At 35.9% G+C, this 20418-nt stretch overlaps 1 protein-coding gene across 1 annotated transcript; it reads left to right on the top strand.

The window, feature by feature from the left end:
* The first annotated feature begins 3297 nt into the window (after nucleotides 1-3297).
* arcn1b (archain 1b) lies at nucleotides 3298-15946 on the top strand. The gene is made up of 10 exons (XM_088345853.1): nucleotides 3298-3471; nucleotides 6737-7000; nucleotides 7571-7750; nucleotides 8499-8704; nucleotides 8814-8975; nucleotides 9117-9282; nucleotides 9864-10011; nucleotides 10957-11065; nucleotides 13281-13485; nucleotides 14795-15946. The coding sequence occupies exons 1-10, from the start codon at nucleotides 3469-3471 to the stop codon at nucleotides 14882-14884; spliced, it is 1533 nt and encodes a 510-aa protein (XP_088201979.1). The 5' UTR covers nucleotides 3298-3468; the 3' UTR covers nucleotides 14885-15946.
* The last annotated feature ends 4472 nt before the right edge of the window (nucleotides 15947-20418 follow it).

Here is a 20418-nt window from a genome sequence, read left to right as displayed (position 1 = left end):
CAGGTTCGAGAGACGTTCTCCATTCGTGCCCCGGTGCTGTGGAATGCTCTTCACCCTGAGATTCGATCTGCAACCTCATTGGAACTGTTTAAATCTAGGCTTAAAACACATTCTATAGTTTATGAATGACTTATATTTCATGTTGACAATATGTATTATATGTTATTGCAACATCCATTGCAGCCTGGTCAACCTGGAAGGGGGAGTACCTCATGTGCGGTCCCTTCTCAAGGTTTTTTCATTTTCCTCATGTTGAGGTTTTGAGTTTTTCCTTGCCCTCGTGTAGGTTTTAGATCAGGAAATGGTGTAATAATCATCTGTAGTTTGCAATAATATTATAGCCCTTTGAGACTCCTTGTGATTAAGGGCTATACAAATAAACATTATTTGACTTGACTATAACTTCATGCAGCATGTATGAAGAATTGTGTCATATGTAATAGGAGTCTCAAGCTATGGTCTCCAGTGACCTATTTTAATATTACAAGAAATAATAAATGATGTGTCTAAGTGGCCATAATATACAAATGCAACGGAAATATATGGTTATGGATGCATATAATGTTCGTTTGTATGTTGTATTTTCGATACTGAGCAATACTCCTTTCTTTTTGGTTGTTTAGGACTGAGTTAGACCTTGGGTCAGGGTGGGCACACAGGTCAATGTGTCCAATGCATAGGCGAGCTAAGCGGATGCTTAGGGCCCCAAAACCACTAGGGGGCCCCCAAGAGTGGTTAATTTGTTTGGTACCAACATTGTCACTTTGTCCACTAAAAAGTAATTCTACTGAAGTACAACAAAAATACTACACAATAACTACAAAACAGAATTTTAAATATAGTGCTTAAAACAGGGACAGTATATATTATTTTACTTTCATTCTGAAAAAAATAGTATAGAATTACTACAAAAATACGACTACAGTGATATTATATTACAAAATACTACTACAGAATTATTTACTCCAAAAATACTAAAATACTGTTTTGGAAATACATCAATTATACTTCCACTGAAATACTAAAAAATACAAATAATATAATGTAAAAAAAAACTACTAGATAATTATTGCTACAAAAATACTACTACAGTAGAAGAGGTTTACAACAGAAATTCTGCAAATTACACCTATAGCGATACTACAAAACTTTTTCTCTGGAAATATCATAAAAGTACTACACTGTACCTCAGAAATACTATAGATATACAACAAACATTTTATATAGAAATATTGCAAAGTACAACAGGGATAGTACAAAAATATATAAAAAAAAAATTCTACAGCAATACTACAAAACACTATAATCATAAAATACTGTAATAATACAAAAATACTACGAAAATACTACAGATATACAACGAAACAATCTACTTTTGAAATACAGCAAAAGTACTACAGAAATACAAAATAAATACTACTATGGAAATACTACATACAATTTATTCAGAAATACCACAAAAATAGAACAAAAATAAAACTACAGTCACAAAAAACTACGGAACTTCAATAAAAATGCGACTTCAGAAATACTAAAACAAAAAGAACAGCAATACTTCAAAACTAAACAACAAATGAAGTGCTTTAAACAGGGACCGCAGATATTATTTCGCTTTCATTCTGAAATTAAAAGAGTATGGAATTACTACAAAAACACTACTAAAGTAATACTATAATACAAAATAAGACTACAGAATTATTTACTGCAAAAATACTACAAAAAGATATCTACAGTGCTATTACAAAAATATTAAAGAAATATGACAAAAATACCACTATGGAAATTTTACAAAAATTGTACAAAAATACTACTAAAATATTGCTTTGGAAGTACATCAATTCTGCTTCTACTGGAATACTAAAAAAACAAGACATAATACTATAATATAAAAAACTACTAGAGAAATATTACCTCAAAAATACTACTACAATAGGTTTACAACAGAAATATCACTAAAGCACTACAAAAATAAAAATACAATAACGCTGTACTACAAAAATACTACAGAAATACTGCAGATACACAACAAACATTCATACATTGAAGTACTACAAAATACAACAGAGATTGTACAAAAATACAAAAACAAATAATAATAATAGAACAAAAGTACTATAATCAAAAAACTACTGTCGTGGTACAAAAATACTATGAAAATACTACAGATGTTAAAACAAAATCTACTTTCGAAATACAACAAAAGTACGACTGGAAAAATACTACAATGGAAATACTACAAAAACATTACTTTTGAAGTACAACAAAAATAGTAAAAAAATAAAACTCCAGTAGCACTACAAAAACTATGGGACTTAAAAAAATCAGACTTAAGAAATACTAAAAAAAAAACAACAACAAAAAAAACTACAGTAATACTTCAAAACTAATAACAAATGAAATGCTTAATAGACCTAATATACTATTTTGCTCTAATTGTGGTCATTTCAAAACCAATTTGATGAAACCGATTTCAAAATAAGTATAACATGTCCCATGCAGCCCCCGACTCCAAATAGTTGCCCACATTAACAAGTATTAGGGTTTGTTTTTTTTTTTTTTTTTTGAACAATTTTATTGACACTTTTAACAGCAATTAAAGGTAGAAGTTAGAAGGGTGAAGACCCATCTGAGCGTCTCGGGCAGAGGACTGGAGGATGCTGCTTGGGAGGGTTGGATGGAATCCCACTTGAGAAGACAGAGCTATGCCCTTGCACAACAGTATTGCCCTTTACACTTTGGTTACCTGCTGTTAAAAGTGTCGATAAAATTTGTTCAAACCTCATATTGTTAAAATCTGATATAATGAAATTGTGAATGTATTTAATTGCTGTTAAAAGTATCGATAAAAACTCATATTGTTGGGATATGATATAATGAAATTGTGTGTTTAATTGCTGTTAAAAATGTCGGAAAAAATGGTTAAAACGTCACGAAATTGTGAATATGCTTAATTGTTTATTTGCTAAAAACCATATAATGAAATTGTGTGTTTAATTGTTGTTAAGATTGTCGAAAAAAAATTGTTCAAACCTCACATTGTTTATTTGCTGTTAATAGTGTCAATAAAATTGTTCAAACCAAAAAAAAACAAAACACATTCATTATTTCATTACATCATATTCTAACAATATGAGGTTTGAACAATTTTTATCGACACTTGCCCGAAATCTAATTTTGCCTAGGGCCCCATGAAGGCTTAGGCCGGTGTTTAGAATAAATATTAGCGATTGAAGTCGAAAAATCACGTGCGGCATTGAACGCACCACGTCACAGGTTTGCAGTGTGGGTTGATCCACCGCTGTACTTCCGGTGGAGACGTGGCTCTGTGCTGCTGCCATATTGACACCAGGCAAGCTAACAAGCACATCATTAAATCAACGATATCGTCTTCCTTGCTTATTCCGAGTTTCTAAACCTAAACACAAAGGAAGAACCTGACGCCTGTCATCATATACCAGTGAAGTAAAAATGGTGAGTGAAAATGTTCACTTCCCGACATTTAAAGACGTTTTGTTTGGCCTAGTGCTACAAAACACAGGCTAAGAAGGTAGCTAGCTGGCTAATGCGAAATCCAGTCTGGTCTTCGAAAGGAAATGAATCGGCGAAATGATTTAGTGACAAACAACTAACTTTGAAAAATAGTTAATAATGACATGAATGTAATTGTAGCTATTGAATCTGAATATTAGGGTTGCATGGGCGATACGGTTGTTACAGGCAGTGGTGACGTGCACTAGCTTGCTACTCATTATTACAGGAGCTTTGCTAAACTCAAGTCATGTATATTTGTATAGCTCTCAATCACAAGGAGTCTCAAAGGGGTGCACGGACCACAGATTATTTCAAACCACGGACTATTATTACGCCACCCCCTGATCTAAAACCTACATGAGGGCAAGGAAAACCTCAACATGAGCAAAATGAAGAAACCTTGAGAATGGACTGCACATAAAGTAATCCCCCTTCCAGGATGACCAGGCTGCAATGGATGTTGTAATAACAATTAATACACATATATCAACAGGAAACATAGGTCATTCATTAGATATAGATAAGAAGTGTGTTTTAAGCCTAGATCTAAAGTTTCTTGCTATTTAGAAGATAGCTATCTTTTTGTTCAGATAATTCAAATCTAATTTTTTTAAAAATCACATTTTACTACAGACAATATCAACTTTGATGATAACAATATATGGCTATCCAATGGTGCAGGGTGATGAAATGAAATGATCTGCATTTATATAGCGCTTTTCAAGTCAGTGACTTCCCAAAGCGCTTTACAATGTGCTCCACATTTCCCAATAGCGGCCTTGCAGCCATGTAAGGCGCTAACCTGCTTATTGGGGGTATTAGGGGTTCAGTGTCTTACCCAAGGACACTTCGACATGTAACACGGACGAGCCAGGATTCGAACTGGGATCCCTTGATCCCAAGACGAGTGCTCTACCTCCTGAGCTACTGCCGGGGTGTCCTGTATAAATAACAGATTTCAAGGAAACGTGTCCTACACAAGGTCTGACTCAAACAATCACTACATATGTCAAAACTATTGAAACTAATTACATTATCTTCTTAATTGCATACATGAATGGTTACAACTGAAAAAAGAAAACTTAAACCTTTTCTTTTCCCATGAAGGTATATTGCTAGAATGGTGGAATTGGTTCCCAAATGGTATTGTTTTCTTAGGAGTGATTGTATTGTATTTATTTATTCAGCCGGTATAAATGATATATGATATGTACAAGAAATCATTTGACACGCCAACTCTCAATAATGATAATATAATAGATTTAAAAGAAAAAAAATAATAGAGTAAAAAAATATTGTAGTGTATAATACAAGGTAATTATATAGAATAGTTTAAAAAGAAAGAATATGTAAATAACAACACTAGAGTAGAATTGGTCGGAGGAACGCCGTTGGCATAATAATACTATACATAATAACCTAATCAATTCCTGTTGAACATATGAATAGCGGAAGGGTAAAAACTCTTTTAAGACGTGTAGTCTTGCTCACAATGGAGCGAAAACGGCGACCTGATGAGCAGGGTGACTGGGATTGTCTATAATTTTTAGTGTCCGTTTTCTCGTTCGTTCGATGTAGATACTTTGCAGGAACGGGAGGCCAGTACCTTTATTTCCTCTGCCGTCCTCACTACTGATTTTAACACGATTCTGATTGGTCCTATTGATAAATTTCCACCTTCTGCTGAACTATACAATATTGTACTTAACTGAAAAACAAAACAAAAGTCACCTGCAGTTAAAATAAATATTTGGATAAGGAGTTGCAATATCCAGAACGTAGAATAAGTCAGACGAATGTTTTTACTGTAACATGTAACTTAGTTGTTGACGTTGTTGAGGAGTTAAAGGGTAAAATGAAACCAGTTTGCCCTAGTGGATTTATGGAACTACCGTGTCTGTATGGTTTCGTGCCAACTGTCCTGTTATTTATATTTACACAGTTGAATAAGCTGACAAAATTGGCATTTCCTTTAAAACAAAAACCTGACAATTAAACCCAAGTTTTAGTAGGTGGAATGTCTTTGGTAAGTAAAATATTTATGGATATATAATAATCACACACTCACGAAACTTGTGCACAATTGCCAAAATAATTCACTGTTGTGGCTTTCTAGTTCAGGGAATGCTTATTAAAGATTATGAGGGTGCTGTTGATCTTTTTCCCAAAAAGGAAGCATTCACGATCGGTAAAATATCTGTGTTCATGATATGTGTTTGCAAAGAGTGTTCTGCCCAACATTTAGTTCCTCAAATTAACAATAACTTTTCTATAAAAACCTTGCAATACCATGCAGACGACATGTGTTAGGTTTACCAAACAGGTCAAGTTTGAAGACATAAATATTTTGTAGGACTAGTACATTGAAGTACAACATGACATACATAATTACAATTTCAAAAGTAAAATGGTGAACGTCCTTATTCTTTCAAGGTCTTGCCGTTGCTCCATATGAAATTAACATTCAAAAACCTTTGTTTAATAAGGATTGTTTTAGCACAAAATTGAATGCCCATGTTTACTCTTATTTTTTGTATGTCTTGGGCTTTTAGAAATGCATCAATATATTGGTAATGCATTTATACAGAACGAAAATGTTTGGTTTTTATGTAACTCTTTAATGTGTTAATATTTTCATGTTTATTTATCACTTTACTGTCTTTTTTTGTATAGCCCATTTATTCTGTTTCTTCCATTTGCGGCCTGGCTAAATAAGCCTCTTTCCCCCTTAAAAAGCATTGCCTCAAGACAGGCTACAGGTTAAAAATGTATTATAATCGTAATTTGCTTTTCTAAATTAAGGTAAACTAAAATATAGATAAAATATTAAGGTAAACTAAAATATAGATAAAATATTCTCCAATGTTCTTGTCCTGGTTGTTGAGATGATTCTGAAATATAAGTTATGCTGGTGTTTTCAACCAAGATATTGCAGGAAAAAAATGTTGTAACCAAATTACAGACTCAACCTTGGAGATATGAAAATTTAGCGCAACTTGTTGTGGACAATTTTTATGCAGTTAACTTACGCTTATGTTGCTGGTATCTAACAAAATCAGTGAATATGATAGCAGGTATTTTGATCACAGTGTTTGGCCATGATTCAATTTTACGTCTTCAATCTATTTTTATTGTGACTGTTTTAGCACAATGATGTGTCCTGTGTACAGTTCATTAAAACTCTGTGTCAACTGTGTATCTTCAGGTGCTGTTGGCAGCGGCGGTGTGCACCAAGTCTGGCAAGGCCATTGTTTCGCGTCAGTTTGTGGAAATGACGCGGACACGAATCGAGGGTCTTCTTGCTGCTTTCCCCAAACTGATGAACACTGGGAAGCAGCATACCTTTGTGGAAACGGACAGTGTCCGTTATGTGTACCAGCCGCTGGAGAAGCTGTACATGGTCCTGATCACCACCAAGAACAGCAACATCCTCGAGGACCTTGAAACACTCAGACTCTTTTCTCGTGTGGTGAGCTTTATGTTGTTAAATATTACACTGCTGTGGAGATGTGTTCACCTGATCATTGCTATTTATTTTGTAAAATAAAATTAGTTCCTTCTCTCCTGTGGTATTTTCATGTAGTCTAATGTTTTGTCCACTCTGGAACTTTCACAATATAGTTTGTGAGGTCGTCACTGTTTTTTTCCCTTTCTTTTTCTAGACAGCGACTCCAAAATGAACTGAGTTGTGGTATTATCTTTTGTAGGACTTTTAGATCAGCTGTTTTACCTGAGATGTGGAACCGTTATACATTGAACAAACGAAATAGTATTTTTCTTAACCACCACCAGGATAAACCATGTGACTCACTCACCTGCCTCACATTTTTATATTTACTTCAGAAGTAAGTCCTTTATTGGAAACATTCAAGGACCCAAATGTATTTACTTTTTTCCACCCCTACATAGCCTTCAGTTTAATCAACAGCTATATATGTCTATTTTTTTCTGTTTAAATAGGCAGTGAAGGAGTTATCTCAGCGCAGAAATATTTAATTTAATGCAAAAGTCTAATCAAGTCTGTTTCATGTGTTTCCAGATCCCTGAATACTGCCGAGTGCTGGAGGAGAGTGAAATATCAGAGCACTGTTTTGACTTAATCTTTGCATTTGATGAGATCGTTGCTCTTGGCTACAGAGAGAATGTCAACCTGGCGCAAATCCGCACTTTCACTGAGATGGACTCTCATGAAGAGAAGGTTTTCCGTGCTGTCAGAGAGGTACGTTTATCAAGTTCGGTCCGGGCCTTTTCATGTCAAATGTTTTATCGCTGTCTTCAGCTGTCTGTTCCTAATTCATTTGTTTTTCAGAATATGAATATTGCCCACAATTTCCCTTTTTTGTAATTGGAAATAAGAAAAAAAAGACGTAGTAGTTATGCATTAAAACCTGCATGGGTTGGAGAATCTACATATTTCCATTATTACGTATTTCAAAATGAAAATGGAACGAGACTAGTTGTATGGTCAACTTCGAATTTGTTCCCAAAACAACAAATCATCTTTTGGCGATAGGCTTAAACATCAACAGGAAATGTACTTTTTGATGACATTGCCACTTTTAATATAAGTGAAACCATTTAAAAGTTGGAACAGTTATCCTCAACTGTTGAGTTAGAAAGATTGCAAAGTGTTTGATCGCACTTTTCAACAGTTATATTTTGTAGTCGTAGAAATTCTTTAGAAGGAAAACTGTATTAGATGGTTCATAGTTACATAATGAAGGCTTACATCTCTCCACTCCCATAAAAGCAACAAGAATACAGGAAAATGCATATTATTTTTCAAAGTTTTCACTTACTGCAGGAGGTTTTTGAAACATAATCCCTGCGTTAAACTAGGGCAATTCCGTTAAGGCTTTTCTTCATTGATTTCAAATTTCACAGAAATATTTCAAATTTTTGTCCTTTTTGATTTATGATTCAAATGGTGTGTAAAACCCAATTTTTCAAATTTAATTATCTTACAGACACAGGAAAGAGAAGCCAAGGCTGAGATGAGGAGAAAGGCCAAGGAGCTCCAGCAGGCTAGGAGGGATGCAGAGCGTTCTGGCAAAAAGGGACCAGCTTTTGGTGGCTTTGGCAGTGGCGGCATGACCGGCATCTCCTCAGGATCAATTATCACAGAAACCATTGTAGAACCCGAGAAGCCCAAAATCACACCAGCTCCAGTCAGGTACACAAAATGAGAAATGATGAGCCTGAAGGTGCTAGGTTCCATATTTTTTTGGTTGGTCAAATGGTCATAAGGTCTTATTTGACAAACTCTTTCTCCCTTATTCCAGACCAAGTGGACCAAGTAAGGCACTAAAACTAGGTGCTAAAGGAAAAGAGGTGGACAACTTTGTTGACAAGCTGAAGTCAGAGGGGGAAACAATCATGCCATCATTAGGGAAGAGGGGATCAGATGTTTCCAAAGCCCTACCACCTCCAGTGAATGTAGAGAGGTACTTGTTTTAGGGCAGTTCATGTGGGTGTGACTACCCCACCCCCAACACAGAATGCTGTCCAAAGTTGATGGCCTCTACATTTACTTTGATGTCACTTGTGCTACATATCTCATCTTTGTATTTGTGTGCGCTCCACAGCGTACATCTTCGTGTAGAGGAGAAGATTTCGCTCTCTTGCGGTCGTAGTGGCGGTCTGCAGAACATGGAAGTGCTCGGCATTGTGACTCTCAGAGTCTCAGATGACAAAAACGGACGCATCCGCCTTGTTATCCTCAATGACGACAGCAAAGGATTACAGCTGCAAGTAGGTGTTTTGAAAACAAGGGGTGATAATTTATACTAAAATATTTAATTGGAGGAATACACTTAAAACTCACTTAAATCTCACTCGCTTACTATTTGTAAATTATCCTGAAAATTTTCATCACAGTAGTTGGTAAAACTTTATAATACGTATGCCAGCAGTTAAGCATTAGTAAACTATGTTAGTCATGATTAATGCCTAGCATTTGGATAATAAGCACAGTTAGCGTGGGGGTTACCATTTTTTTCCCAAGAAAAATGTATGCAGTGATTGTTATCAACTATCAATTGGTAATTCTTAATGCAGACTGTCTACCAAATGGGACGGTTCTCCTACTAGCCTAATGCTTTAATCTGTCATCCCCTTTTTTTCAGGGTGAATTTTAAATTTTGTGATGTTTGTTGCAACAGAAGAAAAATTTTAAAAAGTACGATGTACCATTTTAGTATTTTTTTTTTCATTTGGAGTACTAAGTACTAAAGCATTTGACTGTTAATCCTTACACTTAACACGAAATATGTAACGCAATTTACAAAATAAATTGACCCACAATCAACAGCAAAATCTCATTTGCCCTTTAGACGCATCCCAATGTGGACAAGAAGTTGTTTACATCTGATTCAGTGATTGCTCTAAAGAACCCTGAGAAGTCTTTTCCTCTCAACAATGATGTCGGCGTGCTAAAATGGAGATTACAAACTACAGACGAGTCACTCATACCTTTAACAAGTAAGTCTAAATGTACAACAAAAAAAGTCTTGTACACATGATGGCACGTTTGTTTGGTTGCTGCCTGATCATAGTTTCTAATTACTTCACAGGACATGATCAACATTTTAAAAAGGATCCCAGGGTTTTTGAGGATCCTTAAAGTCTTAAAAGGCATTGAATTCATTATTGTAAAAAATAGGCCTTAATTGGCATTGAAATATCTTGAGTCCAGTTTTACAAAGTATTAAAAAGTCAACACATTAATCAGATTTATATTTGTTTGGAGTAAAAAGATTTAGTTCCATTCATCAATTGTCTTTTGTGAATAATTCACCAATTTGGTGGCAATGTCGCGTAACCACAATAACAGAACTATCAAAAGGGTGATGTGCTTTTGGTCGGGCCTTTCAGAGCAGACACGTGTCTTGGGTTTACAATACACAATACACATAGCAGAAACAGAACTGTTTACTTTGAACAATGAGAAAGTGTACATTTAAAGAGCAGTGGCTATCCGAAGAACGTTTTTCTCCATGGCTAAAAGCTGTGCCAGACAATGTGTACAAGACTAATGTGTTGTGTGCAAGAAAAAATGGTGGTGTTTTGTTGGTTTCAATTGTTTTTTTGTCGACTTGGTCTTAAATTTGATATCATAAGGTATTTTTAAAAGTCTTTAATTGAACTTGCCATAAGCTGTAGGATTCCTGGATCCCACATAGACGGTGTAAACATTAGCTTGTTATACCATAGCTCGTATTATAAAAGTAAAGTCACATTTATTTATATAGCCCTCAATCACAAAAATGTCTCAAAGGACTGCACAGGAAAACGATTACACCATTACCTGATCTTAAACCAACATGAAAGCTAAAAAGAAAAAAGAAAGCCGCATGTAAATCTTGAAAAGTTTATGTGCAATGCGAGTCAAGTGATCTTTGTCCCAACGTCTCATTCATCCCTCAGTAACCTGCTGGCCTTCAGAGAGCAGTGACGGCTGTGATGTCATCATTGAATACGAGCTGCAGGCCGAGAACCTGGAACTCAACGATGTGGTCATTTCCATACCATTGCCGTAAGTTGTCAAGTTTAACCTTAATCGCAGGAAGTTTCTAAGGGCTGCACAGACCACAGATTATTGCAAAAAAACAGACTATTATTACACCATCCCCTGATCTAAAACCTACATGAGGGCAAGGGAAAACTCAAAAACCTCAACATGAGGAAAGTAAAGAAAGCTTGAGAAAGGACCACACATGAGGTAATCCCCCTTCCAGGATGAACAGGTTGCAATGGATGTTGCAATAACAACCAATACACAGATATTGTCAATTATAAGTTATAGAATATAAGTGTGTTTAAAGCCTAGTTTGCAACAGTTCCACTGAGGTCAAATATCAGAGCATTCCACAGGAATGGAGAAAGCTCTCCAACCTGCGTATTTCTTCATTGTTCTTGGGATTACTAGTCGACCAGCATTTTCCAAGTGAAGGCTACGAGCAGGAACAAAGGAGGAAATTTAATCTGAAAGATATGAGGGGGCACGTCCATGCATAATTTTATATAATACCATTAGAATAACATCTTAAATTGACAGGGAGACAATGCAGGTCAGCCAAAATTGAGGTTATTAGGTCCAACTTTCTTAGCTTTTGTTAAAAGCCTCGTTGCAGAGTTTTGTACCAGCTGCAGGCTCTTGATGCTAGACTTCGGGAGACTGGAGAGTTGTACATTAGAGTGATCGAGACGCGCATGAGTTATAATCTCAGCATCAGGCTGGGACAACATAGGGCGAGTTTTTGCGAATAAAATCGGCAAATATTCACATTTTGAATGTTCTCGTAGTAGTGATGAACACAATTGGGTTAATAACGGATAAAACGGCAAAAGTAACATTTGCAGGGTCTGTACGGGTGCTTGAAATCCTCTCAAATGATTGAATTTTAATGTTGTGTCTACACGGATTGAGAAATGCTTGTAATTGTTGCCATGTTTTTTAACAAGTCTGCTCAAAAACGATGCGGAAACCTCTCCTGTTGCCTGTCGCATTCCCATTAATTTTTTCCCTCTTGAGTTCTCAACCTGCCATGATTTAAAAAAACACGTATATGATAGTGATTTTTTTTTGCTTTTTATTTTAAATATTATTATTATTTTTTTAATAAAGTTTTTGACTACAACGACAATTAACGGATACATGATTTTGCTATTCATTGCTTTGACTATTTGATCTGAACTCTCACAGAGTCTCCACTATAAAAGTGAGGCAACTAGGACAACCCAGTTTTACTAACTCCCTGAGACTGAATAGAAAAACTTTTTACCGTTAATCCCCTTGCGTCTGAATTTTAATTTTGGTGGTTCTCAAAAAATGTTTCACGGCATAAAACACATTTATTCTGCATTGTTCTGCATTTGCATTTATATAGCGCTTTTCAAGTCAATGAAGACCTCCGAAAGCGCTCTACAATGTGCTTCACACTTTTCCCATTTACACACGAACAAACCGATAACAGCGTCAGCCACGGAAGGCAACTACCTGCTATCGGGGGCATTAAGGATTCAGTGTCTTGCCCAAGGACACTTCGACATATAACACGGCGGAGCTGGGAATTGAACCTGCAACCTCTTGATCCCAAGAAAAGCGCTCTACATTCGATAACTTATAAATTATGTTGATATAAGGAAGCTGTCAACCAGACATTCTGTTATTACAAATAAACATGACTTGATGTGAGTAACCGCTGCTGGCATTAGTTTGTAAGGCATTCATTGAAGCGTCTTTGCCCCATCCTGGTCGCGCCCAATAGGACAGGTGCCTGCTACACCTAAACAGGGCACTATGAAATGTCCATTAGTGCAAGAATGACCTATCAGGTATGGGCATATATTATGGTCCATGGAAAAAAATAAGGTAGTGTTGGCCAGGGGGGAAAATGTAAGCTACATATTACTGTCATTTTTACCTAACTACTGAATGGGGAGACATTTGTCTCAAAAACGATTATACGGCTATCTTAAAATCATGTTTCTTGATAATAAATGACACGTAAAATTGAAAATCACATGTGTAAAACGCAGGTATATTTGTGGCTTTGCACAATACATGATTTACACAGGATATTTTACTGGAGAAATTGGAAAATCTTAAAAGTCTTAAAAGTGCTTGTATTTGGCCATGGAAAGGGTGTATGAATTCTGCATGCGAAACTCTAAATAATAATGGCATTAAAAATAACAGCAGGTCAAAAGAATTCTATAGGTGTAATGAGAGTATGTGGTGGGCGCAGGTCTGGCGTAGGTGCTCCTGTCATCGGAGATCTGGACGGCGAATACAAACACGACAGCAGACGAAACGTCTTGGAGTGGTGCCTACCAGTCATTGATGCCAACAACAAGTCGGGCAACCTTGAGTTCAGCATCAACGGGCTGCCCACTGACTTCTTCCCAATCAACGTGTCCTTTGTGTCTAAAAACAACTACTGCAACATCCAGGTATGAACTTTGAGGATTCAAATCCTGATTTGAAAAGATCAACAAAGTTAATAGAGTGGCCCCACTACATACATATTTATTTCCACGATCGAGCTCATATCTAGAATTTCTTGTATCTCAATGTAATTTTCCACATAAGAAATAACTTTAAACCATTAAGTCAGTTGCTGGCCTCCCAAAATCATCCAAGTTGACCCAAAATAGCTATAAAACCAGGCATGAAAACTCCTCACCTTTAAGAGAAAATCTCCGTTTTTTTAGTCAAAAGGTTGACCTACGTGTACAGTATTGTATTGAATAATAAAATGGTTTGAGGTGGGGAGGGGGGGTGTAACCTGAGATTTCCCAGAGTGAAACGTGCGTTTGAGGTTGTGCGTGTGAATTTAAAAAAAAAGTTCAATTCGCGCAGGCATAAGTACTAGATTTGTGTGTGATGTGCATTAGATTTCATCTCATTATCACACCAATTTAATTGACGGTACCAGAAACAAACGTTAGAGAATGGAGAAGAAAAGTCGTCCTGTGTCTATTAGCATAGACACTGAGCCAAGCTAAATTGACCCTGCTTTCATGCAACCGACCAGAGGCTTAACTGAACCAAAATAACAAACATATCCCGACCTAATCCCTTATCTTGGTTTTGTGAGATAGATAGATTGATAGATACTTTATTCATCCCCGTAGGGAAATTCACACTTCCAGCAATATCCTTGTGTTGAAAATAAAATCAAATATAAAATTAAAGAAATATAATGTGTCATAATAGTCTGTAATAATAGTCTGCAATCGTCTTTGATCCGTGCAGCCCTTTGAGACTTTTGTGTTTTAAGGGCTATACAAATAAGCATGACTTCACTTGACTTACTTGAATACATAAATACCCAATATAACGTGTTGATATAGAGTATTTGAATAGTGCTGCATAAAATACATGCTGTAATAAAAATAGGGTAATATGCAAATGTGGGGGTGGGGTTTAATGTGGTCTTTGACTCCCCCGGGTGGAGTTAAAGTCCCTCGTTATACAATATACCCTCATTATATAAATACCCTTGAAGTGTATGTATGTATGGTGCTTCCTGCAGGTCACTGAAACGCAGTGTGGGTGGACAGACTTACATATTTCGTTAGATCTTTGTAGCGTATTATGAACTGACCGATAACGGATAATGGATAATGAATAACGAAGATAGAACAATAACCCTTTAAAACCCCCAAACCCCGTACAGCATACAACTCCCTGTGCCATTTTCATGCCTGAAATACTGTGTTGATCGTGACCACCTTCTTCTTTCTCCCTCTGCATCAGGTTGTCAAAGTGACACACGTCGATGGGGACGCCGCCGTTCGGTTTTCTTCAGAGACCTCCTTCGTTGTCGACAAATATGAAATCCTGTAAGAATATTTGAATAAAAAAATGGAAAAATAGCCCACGAAAAAATGAAAAATAGTCCAAATCTGTGCCCCAGAGATCGATCGACAATTCCTTGCCTGCCCTTCCTTTATATAATTACACAGATTGTGTACAGTACGTTAGCAGGACTCCATCGGAACTCCAGGTGCAGGGGCAGAGCTGCAGCGCTGTATTATGTGATGAGACTCAGTCTGTCTCTACTTTGGAAAAAGCACTCTGAAAACTCTCTGAAAACCCGAGGCAATGGTTATCAGCCTTCCCTGGAATTGGCCCAAGAACTTAACGTGCACCCTTCACAACCGTGCTTCTTCTTGTAATGGCTCTATTGCAGATTGGGGGGGTCTTCTTTTTTTCTTCAGATTTTCTTGCCTTCAACATAATTCTCGTTGTATCTGTCAGTAGTAAACCACATAACTCTCTGTTTCTTTCTGATAGCTCACTCAATTCAGGTGATGATATATGGTTGGACCTCGGCTCAAAAGCAGATGCTCGATATTATGCTCTAACTGCAATCCCCTTTTGCAATGTATTTTTTGGTTTCATGTGGAGATGTTTGTCACTTGCTGTTATTATTTGTCATATTCCACCACAGGATGTTGAAGTTTGACATAGAAGAAAAGAACCTACTCAATGGCATAACATATAAACCTTTTAGGCCTTTACAAACAATTGGAAACAGTTATCTGGCAATTGAATTGAATTATCGTGAGATGTACCTTAAAGGTTGGCCAAAATTATTCTCCAAATACTACAAAATATTTAAAAACCAAATTGGGCCATTTGCGTTCGACGAGGATTATGCACGATCATTTAGACTTTATTTTGGTGGGTGACTAATCAATCTTCAAAATGATATTACGTACTGTTTTTTTTGGTTTCAGTTGAACTCCCCCAAATGTCAATTTAGTAACGGTTGTGTGGATGCGTTGCGAGTCGAAATGACGAAATCGAGACTTTGTTAAGTAGAAATCTGAAGGGGAATCGGAACATTCCATTGTACAATTAGGGGGAACACAGAATCTTTAATGTAATAAAATGTATTCTTGAAAAAAAGTGGTGTCACATTCTCTGTGATTTAATTACATGTATTGAGACAGGGTGGAAACATTTCTTGGCCTGGAGTGGGATGGGCGCTACCAGGCTTTACTTGCTCAAGACACACCCCAGAAAATGGTGCCCCTATGACCGTACTGGTAAAGGGAACCCACCCATATTTTTTGGTACCTGTTAAAAATACTATTTAAAGTAATCATTGATTGAAAGAAATTGATTTACTTGGGAAAAAAAAAACTTTTAATGTAACCAAACATTTAAAATATATATGGAAAATCAGAATGTTAACAGACAAGAGTTACGATCCTGAAAAGTGCGTCAAGTGTATTTATCCAAACCATTCGGGTGTTGACGAAAACATCACAGTAACTATTGAAGGATTTTATACATTTGACTATAAAAGATTTTATACGATTGAATACAAGTTACATTCATTGAGTGCAATGAAGATTTTCACCGAGTAGGTTTAAGTTCAATGAACAAGTTCAAGGAACCCTGGTAGAAAATATTGTTTACAGGAATGGCGGGAACGGGACGTGAGGCTGATAATACTATACATAGCTATAATTATTTAGTATATTATTTAGTATTTTCAATACTCCAACTCAATACAACATTTTATTTATATCTGTACATTCAAGGAAACCGGGTCAGATGTATCGACATTTCGTTCTGTATACACATGGACTAGAATGACAAAGTAGATCTGAATAAGATAATCAGCACATCCGACGACGCAGAAAGGCCCTGATGACGGAGGACGGCAGACATTGTTTGAGAAACGCTCTCTGCTGTTTTGAGTTCTCTTGACATTGCGGCGAGGTGTTGGAGCTCACTTTGGGGCTTCATTGGCACGCCCATGGGGGGAGCCGGCACACCATCTTGTGAAAAGAAGTGGGCCGAGAGGAGAATCGAGAGTACTTGAAGAGAGGGTTTGCCTGAAACTCTGACGACACTAATTCGGCCATTTACGATGGAGTTCACTTAGTTCTGTTGTTAAAGAATTTGAATCTGCCCTGTGTGAAAATGTCAGCTTCTCTTGTTCATCTTTTCCATCAAGAAACGAGCGTGCATTGTTGAGTGAATGTAGGTTGTGTTTGGTTAATGGAGTCAGATAACTAATTCGAACAATTCGGTAAACGCTGCGTTTTAATATTTAATTCCTAACACTATATACCCACACTAATGGCGGACTCGTCATTTATGGTTTTAATGTCTTATTGAACATTGCATCATTACCAACAAAATTGGCACACTACAGTCAAACAGCAAGACAAGGATAGCAATTTTCAAGGGAACATAAAGTGTTGCGGGAATAGAGAAGAAACTTGAAAACAAAGCAAAGAAAGTAATAACTATGACATGTTTCACTCATTTTTTTACCGAACAAGGTGGTACATAGACGGGTTTTAGAATTTCCGATTTTTTTTTCCACGTTTTTGTAATGTCTACTCTCCTAATAATCTTCCAAAATGAATGATATGTTCAAGGTAAGGATTGTTTTTTTTAAAATCTTATTTATTTTATTGTATTATTATTATTACTTGACTTAAGGAGATATGAGTTATATTTCGTTCATGTTTGTTCAACCACAAACCGGAAGTACTTTGACAAGAATATTTTAGATGATAATATCAACACAAGAGTAATATAAACTAAATGAATACAATTCATATTAACTGCAGCCGCACAAATAAAATAATATAATTGCGATACCAGAACCGAGCCAAATTATTTTTGTAATTTTATTGCGAGAAGCATAGTAGTCGTGGGTGGGTCCTGCTGGCAAAATCATTTTATTTTTTAATTTAATAATCGTTACATTGTAACTACTAACACACCAACATTACCCCTGGATTCTTTCTTTAACTTCGTTCTTTCTTTCTTTCTTTCTTCATTTCTTAACTTTGTTCTTCCTTTCTTTCTTAACTTCGTTCTTTCTTTCGTTCGATTTCGCTATACAGGTTTTGAACATACACGTTTTTTATTTTTATTTTATTTTAATATTCTGCAGAGGAATTGCGTTTTTTATGCGTAAAATATTATATGAGGGCGACTTGCATTTCCAAACAATTATTTTGCATAAAAAAATCAGATAAAATAAGAAAACACTGGACTGCGCCCGTGGTTCGATCCGGTAGAGGACTGAGTAACGATTGAATAAATCATTGTTGCGTCATTGAAGTAACCACTGAGCTAAGCCAATGCGAATGTAGCCGGGAGAAATATTAGTATTTAAAGGGTAAAATTCCAACCATGTATCAACATATTGCAGATATATTTACCTGATTTTGATGGTTTATAGTTGAAAAATGAGGGATTGAAAGAGGATTTTACGTTGAATTTCAGAATATTGAAGTTATGTTTTGTTGCCCTCTAGCGGTGTTTTGTGGCAACTACCATCACCCGCAAATAGGCTACTTCTCTATACCTGTAAGTGTTCCAGAGATTTTATGCTTAATTTGGATTACTATGATTATAAATTATGCACACCAATTTACATTTCTCACGCATTTATATGGTCACCTTTATACAGTATAGTCATTTACATTTTTCCACGTTTAGTTGTCTTTAAAGTTTATTTTTGGATTCTGTAGTTTGTTTATTGTTACAGTGAAAAGTACATATGTTTAAAATGGCTTATGTTTACTGTAGAGAGAAACTAGAAATGCTTTGATTATTTAGCAGGACAATATTTAAAAACAAAATAAACACATTTTGTGGATAGTGTGACATTATTATTTGTAATATACCCGTTGAAGGGACCCCCAGAAACCTGTCTTTTTTCTTTCATTCTTTCTTTCTTTCTTTCTTTCTTTCTTTCTTTCTTTCTTTCTTTCTTTCTTTCTTTCTTTCTTTCTTTCTTTCTTTCTTTCTTTCTTTCTTTCAGCCTTTCTTTCAGTCTTTCTTTCAGCCTTTCTTTCAGTCTTTCTTTCAGCCTTTCTTTCTTTCTTAGTTATTTCGTTCTTAACTTCATTCTTTCTTTCTTTCAGCCTTTCTTTCTTTCTTAGTTATTTCGTTCTTAACTTCATTCTTTCTTTCTTTCTTTCTTTCTTTCTTTCTTTCTTTCTTTCTTTCTTTCTTTCTTTCTTTCTTTCTTTCTTTCTTTCTTTCTTTCTTTCTTTCTTTCTTTCTTTCTTTCTTTCTTTCTTTCTTTCTTTCTTTCTTTCTTTCTTTCTTTCAGCCTTACTTTCTTTCTTTCAGCCTTTCTTTCAGTCTTTCTTTCAGCCTTTCTTTCAGTCTTCCTTTCAGTCTTTCTTTCAGTCTTTCTTTCAGTCTTTCTTTCAGTCTTTCTTTCAGTCTTTCCTAGTTCTTTCGTTCTTTCTTAGTTCTTTTGTTCTTTCTTTCTTAACTTCATTCTTTCTTTCTTTCTTTTAGTCTTTCTTTCTTTTAGCCTTATTTTCAGTCTTTCTTTCATTCTTTCTCTCGTTCTTTCTTTCTTAACTTCGTTCGTTCGTTCTTTCTTTCTTTCTTTTTTCTTTAAGCCTTACTTTCAGTTTTACTTTCTTACTTTCAGTCTTATATAATTTCAGTCTTTCCTACTTTCTTAGTTTTTTCTTACTTTCTTTTTTTCTTACATTCTTACTCCTTTTCTTGCTTTCCCCTTCGTTTTCTCTTTTTTCCTTTTCTTTTTTTTCTCTTTTTTGTCCCTTTTTTCCAACCTTTTTCTTTTCCCCTCTGTTTTTCTCCGGTTCTTCCTATTTTCTTTAAAAAAAATTCTTCTGTTTCTTTTTTTTTTTCTAGCGTGTTACTTCTTTCATCTTGATTGGATTCCCTCTTTTTACTCTTTCTTTTTTCTTCTTTTGTCTCTTTTTTCGAATCCTTTCCCCCTTTTTTTACATTTTCGTCATTTTCCCTCTGTTTTCCCCTTTTTCTTTTCCTTTTGTTCGCCTCGTTTTCTTGCTCACACCCCCGCGTTTAAAGTCATTTTGTAAAATGTGCATTCATGCTCCAAAAAAAAAACCCTCAGAGACACAACTGCGTATCGGGAGTGTCATCGATTTTCGGTAGGGGGCGCTTCCTGTGCATGAAAGCGAATGGTGGGATTCGCTTGAGGGCGACCTGCATTTTCAAACAATGATTTGCTTAAAAAATAACGAAATTAAAAAGTGAAGGAAAAAAACACTGGACGGCGCCCGTGGTTCGATCCTTTTCAGGACTTGTTAACGACTAGTATTTCAGCATTCTATCGGTTAGGTTGGAAGTAACCACTGAGCTAGACCAATGCAAGTGTCACCTGGAGAAATATTCCATATTAAATGATTTAGTGCTGCAAAATAAGTTCATATTTAAATCTGTTCTCATCCGACTTTAGAAATGTTTTCCCCATTTTGATGGAACTAGAAGCGAAGAATGTGTGTATTGGAAGAGGATTCTATGTGAATTTGTGAAATTTGAGTTATGCATTTTGTCGCCATCTAGCGGTGAGGTTTAAAATTGAATTCAAAGGCATATTTTCACAACAT

This window comes from Urocampus carinirostris, chromosome 10 (genome assembly GCF_059441175.1).
Source record: "Urocampus carinirostris isolate Australia breed hairy pipefish chromosome 10, RoL_Ucar_1.0, whole genome shotgun sequence".
Classification (NCBI taxonomy): Eukaryota; Metazoa; Chordata; class Actinopteri; order Syngnathiformes; family Syngnathidae; genus Urocampus; species Urocampus carinirostris.
Note: the sequence above shows the minus strand (reverse complement) of the source record. Positions and strands in the feature narration are given on the sequence as shown.

What these genes read in the sequence shown, in the direction of transcription:
- arcn1b (XM_088345853.1), top strand. An exon ending in TTTTCCGTGCTGTCAGAGAG is followed by an intron (nt 7,751 to 8,498) that starts GTACGTTTATCA and finishes ATTATCTTACAG; the next exon opens with ACACAGGAAAGAGAAGCCAA. An exon ending in ATCACACCAGCTCCAGTCAG is followed by an intron (nt 8,705 to 8,813) that starts GTACACAAAATG and finishes CCCTTATTCCAG; the next exon opens with ACCAAGTGGACCAAGTAAGG.